Source organism: Camellia sinensis, chromosome 7 (assembly GCF_055761805.1).
Source record: "Camellia sinensis isolate YWXY chromosome 7, ASM5576180v1, whole genome shotgun sequence".
NCBI classification, from domain to species: Eukaryota; Viridiplantae; Streptophyta; class Magnoliopsida; order Ericales; family Theaceae; genus Camellia; species Camellia sinensis.
In genome coordinates, this window is record NC_138967.1 from 167,820,047 (window position 1) to 167,835,074 (window position 15,028).

A 15,028-nucleotide genomic window follows, 5' to 3' on the forward strand; every position below is an offset into this window, starting at 1 on the left:
TGGGTAGAGATAGGACTCTTGAGGGAGTTCATCTTAATCTGAATAGTGTAAGTTGTGATAAATGCTATCTTTATAAATGATAGAGTCCCATGAAGTAAAACTTTTAGGGGAAGTTGGAAACTGATCATTATAAAAGTAAGGCACCCTCGTGAGTATGAGGTATGCTTTATTTGAGATGCTTTTATGTTTTCATTGTTGAAGTTTAAGTACTTGTATTGATATTTGTGAGAGATAAGATTACTAACTTGATCGTCGGAATATCCCCGGGTGGACGAACCACCTCGATATTCTCATATTCTTGTTGGCAGGTGTTCGAGCTTAATCTATTCTGTTAGTGCTCTCTAACTGAGTTCCCCGTTTGATTGTGTGGTCAGAAATCAACACCCACAATATTATTATTATTATTTTTATTTATACAACTAACAAATTACTAATAAAATATAGACAAAGTGATGTTTGAATTACAACTTTAATACTCTATTTGATTCACTAAAATGAGATAGAATTGTCATTCCATAAACTCTTCGCGGCGGGGGGGGGGGGGGGAGGGACTTTGGGAAGTCCCTTTTTTGGCTTTTTTCTTTTAGCTTATTTTCGTTTTTGATGAACTTTTTTTAAACCTTTTTAAAAAAAAACTTTAGGTTTCTAGATTCAGCTCGACAAAACAAACCGAAAAATTATAAATTTTTTTTTAAAAATCTAGAAAAGACAAAAATAAGCAATCTTTTTTGGCTTATTTTTGTCTTTAGTGATTTTTTTTAAAAAAAATATACTTTTTAGATTCGTCTCAACAAGATGAATCAGAATGGAAAAAAAAAAAAAATTGGCATAATTTTGAAAAAAAAAAACCACCAGACGAAAAAAAATTTGAAAAAAGATGTGATTTTTTTTTTTTTTTGGCCAAAATGGGCCGAAATGATCATTTCCTTGTAATTGTAAATGATGATTCTATATCTAATATATATATATATATATATACTTTTTATTATTTTTTAATTAACCAAATATAAAGATAAATATTTTGATAAAATAATCATTTCATTCTAATCAACCAAACACTAACTATAGAAATATAATATAATTATATAATATTTATATATTTTCTCTCCTCAACGGAGGTTAGTGTAAAGGATCATTTTGCTAAAGTAATGGTGATGCTTGTGAGAGAGAAATACAAGAGCTTGTATACTAATTTAACTAAAGTTGACGTTACTTGAGCCATAACTTGCTAATGTTAAATTCGTGTATTTAAAAATAATATTTACAATCAAATCTCTGTGCGTCTCAAGTAATACACAAAATCGATGTGAATGGTATTTTTATTTTTTATAATTAAGTGTTAAAATCAATTTGTGTATATCGCTACCAATTTTAAAATTTTGAAATTAATAACTAGACAACCTCTGATTAATCTTGTCCTTGAACTCAAAATTTTAAATTTTATCTTCAAGATTTTACTTCTCAACCAATTACTTGGGTGTTGTGAATGCTATTACTCGAGCTTGAACTCAATAGGATTTTAAAACTCATTTGAACACATTTAAAACTTGGTTGTGTGAATGCTATTACTCGAGCTTGAGCTCAATTGGATTAAAACTCATTTGAACACATTTAAAACATCCAAAGGAAAGGCAATTGTTTTGAACAATGTACCAAACTTCATCATATTCCATGGTCTGTTAAACAGATGAACCTGTAAATTTAATTTGGACCATAGCTGAAAACCTAATTTCATCAAACAGTTCACAAATTTTTGAACTCAGAAGTCGGAATTTAAAACCAAACCGCCAAGAGAGCATCTCTTCACAACCAAATTACAAACGATAACGATAACGATAATAGGGGTCTGAAAGCAATCAAAGTATCTCTGATCACTTTCGTTACAATTCTAATTTCTGACAATGAAATTTCAATCCTAGCTGTCAAATTTACACAATCAGGAAGAAGAATACAAGGGAAGACACACATATAGTATATTTACTTGCATTGTCGTTAATAAATAATTTTTTTCCCCACAATATTTGATAGCTCTAGACCATCAAATAAACTGGTGATATGTTCCAAAGTGCAAAAGAACATCGGAACCTTCAAAGCACGAGCAAACAAGCAAAGGTATGTGAATGATTCTGAGGAGTTTCATTTTTCAACTGCAACAGCCACCTGCTGGAGAAGCAGAGGCATCTCTACCTCCTGATGGCCCGGGAATGCCACCATATCCAACTTTTATCCCATAAGACTGCAAAGCAGAACCAAATAACCCGAATTTTTAGTACTGGCAGTTCTACTAGTCATCCAATCATGTTCTTTAATTTTGTTAATGGCATGAAAAAAGCTTTTGATGTTAAGCAGATGCTTTTATCTTTTTTGATAAGCAGATGCTACATAACAGGTTACAACTAATAATGACTTCAGTATGTGAAAATCTCAACCCGAGGTCAATTGACCTAAGCCCATCACTACTTTAGTCAATTGGAATGTGTGCCCAAGTCTCCTTCTGATTAAGTGAGTTTCGTTCGAGTAATCCCAGAGAAAAATGAGGTCTTAATAGAAAGTTTAATTCTTTAAACCATTTTTGTCCCAAAAATATTGTGCTATTCCTATTTTGTAATGAAATGAAAATAATAGCTTGCTCAACCCAAACTATCCTAATAAAAAGTTGAAAAATAATTTCAAACACACTCAAAGAAAAGCAATATGTTCTTCCACCATAAACAAACAAACCAGAGAGAAGGAGAGAGAGAGAGAGAGAAAGAAAGGATACCTCGTTTGATATGTCAAACACTCCATCCTGAATCTTCTTATAAATTGTAGCGGCCGTGCTTATAAATGCCTGTACAAAACTTCTTTATCAGAAAGACAAGAAGAAATATGTCCAAAAACCAAGAAACACCGACACTCTTAAGGTGGTGTGTCATGTTAGACATTGACACAACACTTGCAAGACATTTCCCAAGACCTGTCGGACACACAGACAAACATGTCCTATTTTAAAAAAATTCTACATTCAGACATGCTTCAGATTCGGGGGAACACATGTCTATTGCTTAGACAAACATAAAATACATTACAAGTTTGAATAAAGTAATTTACAATCCAATACAAAAGAAAAATAACATAAATTTATACATATTTTCATTCTTAAGTTTAAAAATTATTATTTTTTAATTAAATATTCATATATATGACATATAATATTGCATGAGTCCCCCACATATCGTGTCCTATATTTTTTGTGGATTTATGTGTTGATGTGTCCGTATTGTGTCCGTGTCTGTGCTTCTTACCAATGGCCAAAAATGAAAAAAAAAAAAAAATGGTGCTCATGCTAGAAACTTTCTTAAACACTAGGCAGTATAACTCAGTTGGGAGATTCATCACCTCCTCAACATTTTGAGCTGTTTTTGCTGAAGCCTCCATGAAGATCAAGCCGTGTTCCTTGGCAAACTGCTCGCCTTCCTCTGTGCTTACAGCCCTTCTATGAGCAAGATCACTCTTGTTTCCAATGAGCATGATAGTCATGTTTGCATTTGCATGCTGCCTTGCATCCTCCAACCAGCTCGCAAGGTGATTAAAAGTTTCCCTCCTGAATGGCAAAACAATTAAAGTCATTCTTTATCACTGCAAAGTAGAAGAGCCATATTACAACTACACAAAGACTAGTTAGGGCTCCACAATTCCGTCACTCAAATTCATCATAATCCGCCTCAAGTATAAAAGTAAAAGGTAATTGCATTTATCTATTAAATTACACCGAGATATAATATGCTAATTCTACTTTTATTCTAACAAGCAATATCATGGTACAATAGAAGACATTGCAACAGATAACAGACAACTAGAATGGCTTTGGTATTTCTCTAATTATATTCATTTCCTCTGTAGTTTGTATAATCGATCAAAATAATAAAATGCCTGTGATTTGTTTAAACTTATATTGTTCTGAGAGATTTTCATTAACTCATCATCCTATTTTGGCTGTATTGGCATTTAAGCAAAGAAATATGCACTACAAAAAACCAAATGTAACAGTGGTATACAAATAACCTCCTTTTCCCAGATCTGGTAAGCAAAAACAATTCCATTCAGATCCATTTGTGAAAGATGAACAGGCTAAACAATCTGCCTAAGCTGACGAGAGACCACCACTATTGGGAGAAAGATATCTTCCAATCCACTCTTGTGAGAGATCCATACCAATCTCAAGGTCTGAATCAAAAAAATTAGAGTACCATCCAAAAATGGATGTTATCTAAAGTCTAAACTTGTTTAACAACAATTTTGAATCATAAGAGCGATTTCACATAATATTTTGTTAACATGTTGCCTTCTCAGTTAATAGGCTTGTTATCCGAGTCCCACAAAATGCACTTTCCAATATTTAAAGCTCTCCCTCTCTCTCTCTCTCTCTCCACCCCACCCCCCACCCCCCGGGCCCAACACACACACACAAGATATCCAGACATTTAGCCTAACTAAATCCGCAAACATGTCCCAGGCACCCAACAGCACAAGTCAGGTGTTCTCCAACAATGGTAAAAAATTCAAACTAGGGACTACTGCTTCCTGAGGCAGGGACACTTGCAACTGTTTTACTGTTGCATTAATGATGCACACATCATCAGATAGCATTATGCACTCCTTTTCTCATGAATTTCAGAGACTTGAAAACAAATCTAACCTTCAGGATAAAGAAAATCCCAATTTGTCGACATTTCAGGAAAAAAGTTTGTATGAGGCAGTTATGATTAGTTTGCATAATTGTAACAAGAAAGCCCTTCAATCCAAAGAAGAATATCGAAAAACATAGATACCAGATTATCATTTTCCTTCTCTCAAAATGTATAATCACAAGCAACAACTGAAGATGCAGATGCATATATTTATGTAATGCATGCAAAATTGGGCCTAAGTTTAGGTGCATTACATGAAAAAAATTGACAAATTTTCAAGCATAATAATAGATAGCCTTGCTCATGTAGTTTAAGAAGATTCAAAAAAACATCATACCTAGTGATGTCATAAACAAGCAGTGCACCAGCTGCCCCTCTGTAGTATGACCTTGTAATAGATCTGAATGATTCTTGACCAGCCTGACAGCAAGGAATGATGAGCAATTACAAATGCAATCATTTGCATAAACATATATCTAAGATAAGAAGCAAACTTTGGGTTCCTTACAATTCAGAAATTCATGTCATTCTTCACCAAGCAACTAAGAAGAAACCAGGATACTCTACATTGGACAATTTAATAGTAGAAAAATAAAGGACAAAGAATAGCAACAAACCGTGTCCCAAATCTGCAGCTTTATTGGTTTATTGTCAATTGCGACCATTCGAGCCCCAAATTCAACACCAATGGTTAGGTCATGCACAGGCTGAAACCTTTTGTCAGTAAATTGCAGAAGAAGACATGATTTTCCAACTCCTGAGTAAGAAGAGATCAAACTTGCATGAGTTGCACTGTTCCATGCACGATCAGTGACTATAACAAATAACTCTGTCCTATATTCCACACTGAAAAAAGAATCATAACTTCTAACAATGTAATATGATATGAGAAGATACTAATTTAACAAACTTATACATTTACTTGGGTCCAAGGTGGCATCCAGATTACAATCCTGAGTATTATATCTGGGGTTTAAATACTTAACCTCCCCTCCCATCTCTCATTGGGGTGGTGGGCAGGGAACTAAGCAAACATGGACATGGACATGTGACACGACATAGACACGCCAACACATAATTTTTTTAAAAATGTAAAATACAATATGTGGGGACACATGCAAAATGTTTATGATTTTATATATTTAAATATGTTATGTAGAAGGAGAAACAATTATTATATGTCATATATATGAATATTTCATTTAATGGCAATAATTTTTAAAGTATAAAGGAGGAGAATACACATAAATTTACATTGTTTTTGTTCTATCATTGGATTTTAAGATATTTATTCGAACTTTACTGTGTTTCATATGTGTCCAAGTGATAAACATGTGTTTCCCAAGTATCTAAAGTATATCCAAGTCTATAATTTTTTATTTATTTTAAATAGTAGGGCATGTTTGGACACATGTTCAACAAGTATTGGGAAGTGTCCGACAAGTGTAGTGTTGTGTTGTGTTGGTGTTAGACACAACACACTACCTTCTTGGAAATGTCCATATTTCTTAGGTAGGGAAGAAAAAGAACTTCAGATCGTGATAATTTGACGTGACACTTCACTTCATGGAGTAAAAGAAGTTTCACTTCTCCCTATCAACTTCCAATTCTATTTGTGTGATAGACATGTCCATCTCTCATGCAATCTTGGTGGAGCCATGAATTTACTTGGCTAGTCCCTGAAGGTGAGCCATTGTGATCTTCTGAATCTACTTGAAACTAATTACTCCAGAGGATAAGCCTACTTTGACTTGTTATTTTTCTATATATTCTTTTAAAGCCATTTTAATACCTTGTTACAATGAATCCCAAAAAGTCACATAATTTCTATGACTAACGGCAGCCAATTCTACTTATGAAACACCTTGTGCTCCAAGTTTGCCTAACAATCTACAAATTTGTATCTGAATGAAGGGTCATGCTATGCTACATATGACATTTGTGGAGTTAATTACCACAAATGTCATAACTAAATCATTTTCAGTCATGACTAGAAAAAAAATTGAGTCATAACCAAACTTATGAGTATTTTTTTTTCCCCTTAATCTTTGAAAAAATCAAACTATTTATTCAAGTAACCCACTTTTCAAACCATTTATCATACTAACCTACTTTTTAAAAAACACAAGCTCAAAATGCGGTTTCACCCAAAAGATAATTTCTCCTTAATGAATGCTCATTCCATTTCTATCATTTTTTTTTTTTCTGTCTTTATTTATTTATTTATTTTTTGGTAAATTACACTCACCTCCCTTGAGATTTCTGACAAATACAGGGATCTCCCTTGTACTTTCAATAATTACAATAACCTCCCCTACTTTACCTGACATTGTACAGATTCCCCCAATCCGTCAATTATACATAAACGATGTTACTTTTGTATACAAATGACCATATTACCCCTTTATTTGAGCGCGAAAAGACGAAAATACCCTCTGATTATAGTATTCAACTTTGTTTTTAATTTTTATTTTTATTTTTTGTTCTCTCTCATCTCATCTCATCTCATCGCATCTCATCTCATCCCCCAATCCCAACTTCACTCTGGTTTCGAATTGCAACAGCAATGTAATCTGAATTCTCTAAATCACTCTCATTGTTCCTAGGCACTACCTGAAGCTCCACCGAACCAGAATCGGAAAACCCACCAACCACAGTTGACCGAGCCTCGTACACCAATGTCGGAAGCTCCTCGTCCCAGTTCGAAGCCAGTTTGACCAAGATCTTCAAAAGCCCTCCAAGAGCCAAAACCGCAACCAAATCATACAAAGCAAGTGCAATTAGCAAAACCCAAGTGGTCTATTTAGGAAAATTGGTAAACCAAGCCGCCACAAGAGAGAACACCCACAATAGTGAAATTGAGAAGCAAAAAAAAACAAGTGATGGAATCGATTGGGATTGAGAAATATTGGATGATGGAGAGGAAGATTGAGCAGCCCATTGCGGCGAGGACGAAGAAGGCGGAGAAGCGAGTGTAGTTCTTGAGGAAATTGGTGAAATTGGTGAAATTGTAGTAGTAGAGGAGGACGAGGAGGAAAGTGACAATGGAGATGATGATGACGAAGACGAGGGCATTGAGGAGAGCGCCTTCGAGTTTCTAGGTGGCGCAGTCGAAGGGGGTTTCGAGGTAGACTAGATTGGCGGCGGGGCGGATAGGGGCGGCGGAGGCGGAGGAGGAGGAGAGGGAGTAGACTAGGAGGACGACTAAGAGCATGCAAATCGAGACTGGGGCCATGACTCTAATGATTTCGAGTCCGATGGATTCGAGAATGCTTTCGTCCATTGGAGGGTTTTTGGTTGGGGAATTTAGTTGAATGGGTGATGTGAGGGTTTTGGGGGTGAGGGTTAAGGATTGGGGGTGGGGAGGAAGGAGAGAGAGGGCAATTTAAGAGTCATTTTTGAAGATTTAAGAGAGAGAGAGAGAGATGGTAATGGAGTTAGCAGTCACAAAATGAAGTCAAAGGAAACTACCCACCATTTTCTCAGAAAATACACTGTTCTGGACATAGATGGGTTGAGGACACTTGAGGGTATTATGGACATTTTAGTGTTTGGCTTTGATGACATCAGCTTTTTCTATGAAACAAATAATCGGAAGTCAACACAAAGGGGAATCTGGAGAATATTAGGTAAAGTAAGGGAGATTATTGTAATTATTGAAACCAATGGGAGGTCCCTGTATTTGTCAGAAACCTCAGGGGAGGTGAGCGTAATTTACCCTTTTTTTTTTTAAGTATTGTTTTTATGTGATTTGTCAGATAATTTCCAACCTACCTTCTTCCTATTCTCAGCAATCAAACAAAATTTCCGTGCATATGTAAAAATTGATAGAGACAAAACACCGAATTTAACTTTGTTCAATACAACAGAAATTGGCATAAAACAAGATCAATTAATACAAAATGTCAAAATCCACACAATTAACATAAAATCAATTGCTTGGCTATTGAAAGACATGATAGCACAAAAAACAAAATTCACTGCTACTCAAAATTGGCACAAAACCACAGCGATTCCTTCTAAGTTCCAGATCCACAAACTCAAAAAAAATAAAAATAAATAAATAATATTAGTTCATAAGCAGTCTATACAAGAAGCACACAAATCCAGGAAAAACGATCCAGAATTTGAAAATTCGAATAGTATAATAGAGAGAGAGAGAGAGAGAGAGAGAATTAAAAAAGGAGTACCAGTATCTCCGATGATGATGTACTTGAAGAGGTAAGCGTAAGACATGGTTGGTCAGATCTTCGATTGATTTTGCTCAAGAATTGGCCGAATTAGATGTATTGACGAATGAATTGAGTTTAGATCGCACCGAACAACAATGAATTGAGTTTCAATGAAAGAACAAATTCAGAATATGCGTGTGTGTGTGTATGCGAATTATATATGTATATGATGGTTGAAGATGAAGAGGAAGAGGATTGAGGAAGCTTTGTAATTCAAAAACGCCAAGCAAGTCGTCTTTGTTCCTCTAGTTTCCTTCCTTTCTTCGAACTTCTTAGAGAGATTTAGAGAGAGAGAGAGAGAGAGAGTTATACGTAGGATTTTAAATAACAAATGAATATCATGAAGAAGCTCTGTGTGCTGAGTTGTCGATGCTCCAACTATAGGAGAATTCTTCTCCAAAACCATCGTGTTGAAATTTTCTGAATTGAGTTGTTTATTTTTCAGATTTTTTTTTTTATTATTTTAAGTATTTTTTTTATATTTATTTTCATTTTTTGTATTTGTAAATTTGTAAATATTTTTTTCACAAATATTATATTTTTAATTATATTTATATTAAATGCATCTACAAAAATAAAAAATTTGTTTTAAATATTTAAAAAATCTACTAAAAAAATATGAAAAATGAAAAATTTAATTTTTAGAAAATTGAATTTAGGAAATTAGAACCAAATAAGGTGAATTTTAGGGAAAATTCTAATATACAGTGTACCATATGCATCTCTAGTTATATCATTTTCTTCTTTAATTATGATTTTTTTTTATTTTAATTATGACTCGTGAGTTTTTAATTATACCTCATGATGTTGTGTTTAGTTATAATATTTTTTTAAGATAAGACTCAAAAAATATAGAGTTATGTATTTTTTTTTTTTTAGAGTTGTAACTTGTAAGGTAATACATATGGGAGACACCCTCCATAAGTTGGCTTTTAAGTCACAATGAAACAAATATGAGTGTTAGTAAATTTTTTTATAAAAATTTTAATTTAATAATTATAATTATTTAATTATATATTTTTAAATAAATAGAAAAATATGATTTTAAAAATTAAATGTTAATTTTTGTAAGACAAAATAATAAAATCATACAATCATAATTATTTATAAATGATCTAAGCTAAAAAGGAACAGGTTACAAATGTATAATGTATGGAGTATCAACTAGGCCTAGTTTGGGAAGACTAAATAAGTGTACTTTTTGACTTTTTATGAAATATGGGTTGGGTTTGGGTTGGGTTTGAAGTGATGTGTTAGAGAGGTGATGTGACTTAAATAAGATGATGTGACTTAAATAGGATAGTGACTTTTTAACTTTTTGTCTTTTTTTAATCATGTCAAACTTGGCCTAAAAGCGTATTTGTAAGGTAACATTAATGTTCCCGATCTTAAAAAAAAAAAAAAAAAAACGAAAAGAAAAGGTAATATTATCTGTTATTAAATAATTATATGGCTTGGGTTCTAAATGGGCTTGGGTCTTTCCCGATGAACTGTTTTATTTGGGGTTTTGAGTATCTCCAACGATACATTAAAATTTTTATTAAATTTGAATAAAAATCTGAGTAAAAGTTTCATTTGATATTAATGTTTTGTTTGGTTAGGGAATTTGGGAAGGAATTTGGAAACGAAAATGGAAAAGGTAAGTGAAATGTGAATAAATCATGTCTATATTTCACATAGTTTCACACACCTTTTCTCTTTCCCTTTCCAAATCCCTCCCCAAATCCCCCAACCAAACACAGCATAAGTGTTCCAACGGAGGGATTTGTGATTTCATCAAACCACTGTTCGACCGGTCAGTGCAATGTTTTTATAAATTTTTGCTTTAAGGTGGTCATCTGGGAGGACATCCAGTGGTGAAAATCTAACGGCAATGAACAGTGATTTGATGAAAAACACATTGATCCTCAGTTTGATGAAAAAAAGTGAAATTCTGGATTTGATGAACCGTTATAGAAGCAAAAAGTCATTTTTTCTTATCAAATTTAAATTTAATGATGGATTTAATGAACCATTAAAAATGGTTTTAATGGGTCTCCCACATTATTCATTTTAATAAGTGCACCATTGACATTTGTTTAAAATACAAATTATTTTTTATAGTTTAAAAAATTATAAATACTTCATTGTCAGAATTTTTTATTTAACAAAATTAATTAAAAAAAATAAAATTCCTAACTGCTCTTTTATACAATGATAAAATTACTTGAATTATTAATTGAAATAAATTTCTGAAATCATTAAAAACTGTTAATTGACTTGATAATTTATTAATAAAATGGTTCATTTATTATGAGTTATAAATTTCAAGGGACAAAAATCATATTTTAAGCAAATATCAAAAGAACTATATATAATTTACCCAATTATTTATATATCAATTAAGAAAATGCCTTTAAAATGGATAAGATTCTAATCATATAAATATCTAAACACATAGACCCCACTATTCTACACTATTCAAAAATTACACTCGGTTTGGGTATGGGTTTTTAAAAATAGACTTTTTAGTTTTTTTTTTTTTTCTTTTTTCTTTAGTGAATTTTTTTTTTCATATTTCAGTTAAATTTTTTTAGATACATTTAAAAAGTAAAAAATAAATAAATAAATTGTGAAGAAATCTATAAAAAAAATCATTTTTTTTTTTGTATTTAGTGATTTTTTAAAAGAAAATTTTCATAAATATTTTACATTTTAAATGTATTTAGATTAAGTAAATTTAAGAAGTAAAAAAAATTACATAATTTTTTTTTTAAAAATTCACTAAAGATAAAAAATAGGAAAAATAAAAATTTTAAAAACTAAAAAATTGTTTTTTAAAAGTATTAATTAAACAAAATAATTTACTATTTACATACTCAAAAAGTGTACGAAGAAAACACAAATTTATAATTAGGTTCTAAACTGTATGTTATATGGTACAATAAAAGTTGAGACCCCCTTTGGGGGCCACCCCCTTCACTCCCTTTGCATTTGATTGGCTAACTTTTTTTTCTTTTGTCTTTTTTCCTGTGGGGTTGGGACTTTTAAGAGGGTATGAATCATTGCCCTATATGGTAAACTAGTCAATGTGGGTATTGCAAATGCTCTAAAAATGGGTCTAAATCTATTTTGGAAGGTATTGAGAATTTAGTCAATGCCTAAAATTAGAAAATCTAATAAGAATGACATGGACTGTGTATATATGTATAGTTGAATTGGTTTTGACTACCGTGAGAGTAGCCCATTTTTTTGCTAGTATGGAATTTTAACTAGTATTCTGATTAAAATTAAGTAAAATTATGAGTACGTGCGAATGAATGTTAAAAATTTATTAATTTAATGATATTAAGTTTTGGGTAACGTTATGATATATTTCTCTCAAAAAGTGTGTATCATATATATACTTTTGTTACATATTTTTGTGATATATGTTACGCAGTTTTTGATAAATAATACGTATTTTTGTAATAAAATTATGATAACTTGTGATTTAAAAATAAAATTATGCATTTTGCGGTAATACTAAGGCCTCGTTTGGGAACAGGCTAATTTAGTAACTTTTTGGCTATTTGGCTAAAAAAGTAGGTAAAAAAAACTTGTATGTTTGGGATGACTTTTTGGCTAATTACGAAAAGATGTGCAAAAAATAGAGAGAAAAAAGAATCTTTGACTTTTTGGTATGGGTTGTTGGCTTTTTGGCTAATTTAGTAACTTTTTGACTAATTGGCTAAAATAGCATCTTGCCAAACGAGGCCTAAGTATTTTTGTTGTAATGTTCCACATTTTTTGGTTAGAAAATGTTTGGATAAAAAAATGTGTAATATTATTACAAAATACGTAATTTCATTTATGAATTACAAATTATACTAGAAAAAATATGTTACATTTAACACAAAAATACACACACTCGTGGAGGGAGTGACTAACATAGAGTTCCCATTAAATTTTGTATGTAAGATAAAAGATATTTGTTTGTGTATTAGTGTTTAGCGTTAGTGGATTGAGATTAAATTAAATTGTGAAAAAAATTCTCATTATATAAAAAAGGACTTTATTACTTTTGTGTCAATTATAGGTAAAATAGTCATTCTACATAAGGGTGTGAGAAAAAAAAATGAAACCAAGCCGACCTAGTCACCGCTAATAATATTTTTCGATACGTCTTTATCATTAAAAAGATTAATTTTTTAATCTAAAGTCATATCCTCTCACAAAGATGAATTTCTCACCAATAATCTTACAAAAAACATAAAAAATAAAAAATAATATATTTAAGAAATTGTTACAAAATATTTTTTTATGATTGAAAAAGTAATGTGACATTTAATTTTTTTATCTAATGACAAACAATTTAATATATTTTTTATTTTTTTAACTTTTTAATAAAAAGCTAGGCCTTTAAAAGGACAACAATATTACATAATATTTTGAGAATATTTAATATTTTTTAAAAAAATATCAAACTATTATCATCATCATTAATTACAAACAATGACAATCTCAATTACGCACTAAAGACAATCTTGACTTGTCATTATTATATAAAAATAAATAAATTAAGGTTTATTAATACATCACCAACCACTCTCCATCAATGACTAGACTACCAAATTACCAATAAAAGGAATTGGACCATCGTTATGCGAAAAAATAAGATAAAAATTAAAAACATTGGTGGATTAGATTTGCTTTGGCTGTACGTCACTAGAAAAGTATATAATTTATTTATTATGAATAAAAAAAATTCTATAAATTTTGAGTTGAAATTATCTTATATATTTTCAACTAATAGTCCACTTAGGTTCCGTTTGGGAAGAAAAAAGTCAGGCTTTTTTGGTTAAAATAGTCACAAAAAATAAAATAGGCTATTTTAGCCACAAAAAACAAAACATCAAATCCAACCCATAATCATTACAATCCTCTCTCACAAAAAAAGTCAAAAAAACCAAAAAGTCCTTCCCAAATCAGGTTAAAATAGCCCAGATTAAAATAACTAAAAAGTCAAAAAACTAAAAAATTAATTTACTTCCCAAACGGAGGGTAACTATGAAAGTTGACCCCAACTTTTTCTCTAGAGGAGAAACTTTCAAATAAAACATTACAAAATCTAACATGAGGGCCAAGCCCAGACAATTTTATTATGAGTATGATTATTCAGGTTTAAAAGTTAAATTTATTTTGTAAATTTAATAATGTGTCAAAAATATAATTATTTGATAATTAAATATTTTATAATTATCAATTAATCATATTTTTAACAAATTATTAAATCTAGAAAATGAATCTTAAAAGTAGACTTATTTTCTTATTATTCGGCCATTATTAACCAGTGGGGCACTGGATAAATGGATCCCACTAACATGAAATTTAATAAAGGGAAAATGTTTGAGGGCCCGAAATCACTGGCTCGAATGCTCCGAATGCCCAAAACGACGTCGTTTTGGGCATTCCGTTTTTTTTTTCTTTTTTTCTTTTTTTCTTTTTTTTCGCCATTTTCGACCTCTGCAATGCAGAGGAAGAAGGAGAGAAAGAGAGGGAGAGGGAGAGAAAGAGAGAGAGAGAGGTCGCGTCGCCTGCGCCTCCCGCCGCCGATCTCGTCGCCTCCGCCGATCGTGTCGGCCACCGCCGATCGCGTCGGCCACTGCCGATCGCGTCTGCCTCGCCTCAGCCCCTCCTCCTCCATTTTTTAGGCCCCCTCCAGTCCTTCCTCCCCCTCCCCTCCCCTCCCCTCCCCTCCCCTCCCCTCCCCCTCCTTCCCTTCTTCTTCTTCTTCCTTCTTCTCAAATTCGAGCCAAATTTGACTCGAAACCCTTTCGGGCCCTGTAACAGAGCTCTTAATAAAGATATCACCAATTCTGACATGTCTGCAAGGAATAATTATAAATGACATTGGAAGTAAAGGAAAATGATTGGTGACCCTAAAAAATTTGCCCCTAATGCCCCTAATTTCCAATTTTGGAAAACTGTTTTTCTTTTTTCTTTCTTTTTTCCTTTTTTTTTTTTTTTTTTTTATACCTTAAATGAAATTTCGGGGCATTCGAGCCCCGAAATTTAGGGCACTCAATCACTTCCGGGAAGTAAAATGCTTGTCTATTGAAATTGAGGGAGTTCGATTCTGCTTGAATGACGTGACGTTACTTTTAT

At 32.1% G+C, this 15,028-nt stretch overlaps 1 protein-coding gene across 1 annotated transcript; it reads right to left on the reverse strand.

Moving 5' to 3' along the window:
* Window positions 1–1,750: 1,750 nt before the first annotated feature.
* LOC114312363 (ras-related protein RABB1c) lies at window positions 1,751–9,329 on the reverse strand. Its single transcript, XM_028258599.2, has 6 exons — window positions 8,861–9,329; window positions 5,288–5,427; window positions 5,008–5,090; window positions 3,379–3,583; window positions 2,762–2,830; window positions 1,751–2,236 (listed from the first exon to the last, which is right to left on the reverse strand). The coding sequence occupies exons 1-6, from the start codon at window positions 8,904–8,906 to the stop codon at window positions 2,144–2,146; spliced, it is 636 nt and encodes a 211-aa protein (XP_028114400.1). The 5' UTR covers window positions 8,907–9,329; the 3' UTR covers window positions 1,751–2,143.
* Window positions 9,330–15,028: the final 5,699 nt, after the last annotated feature.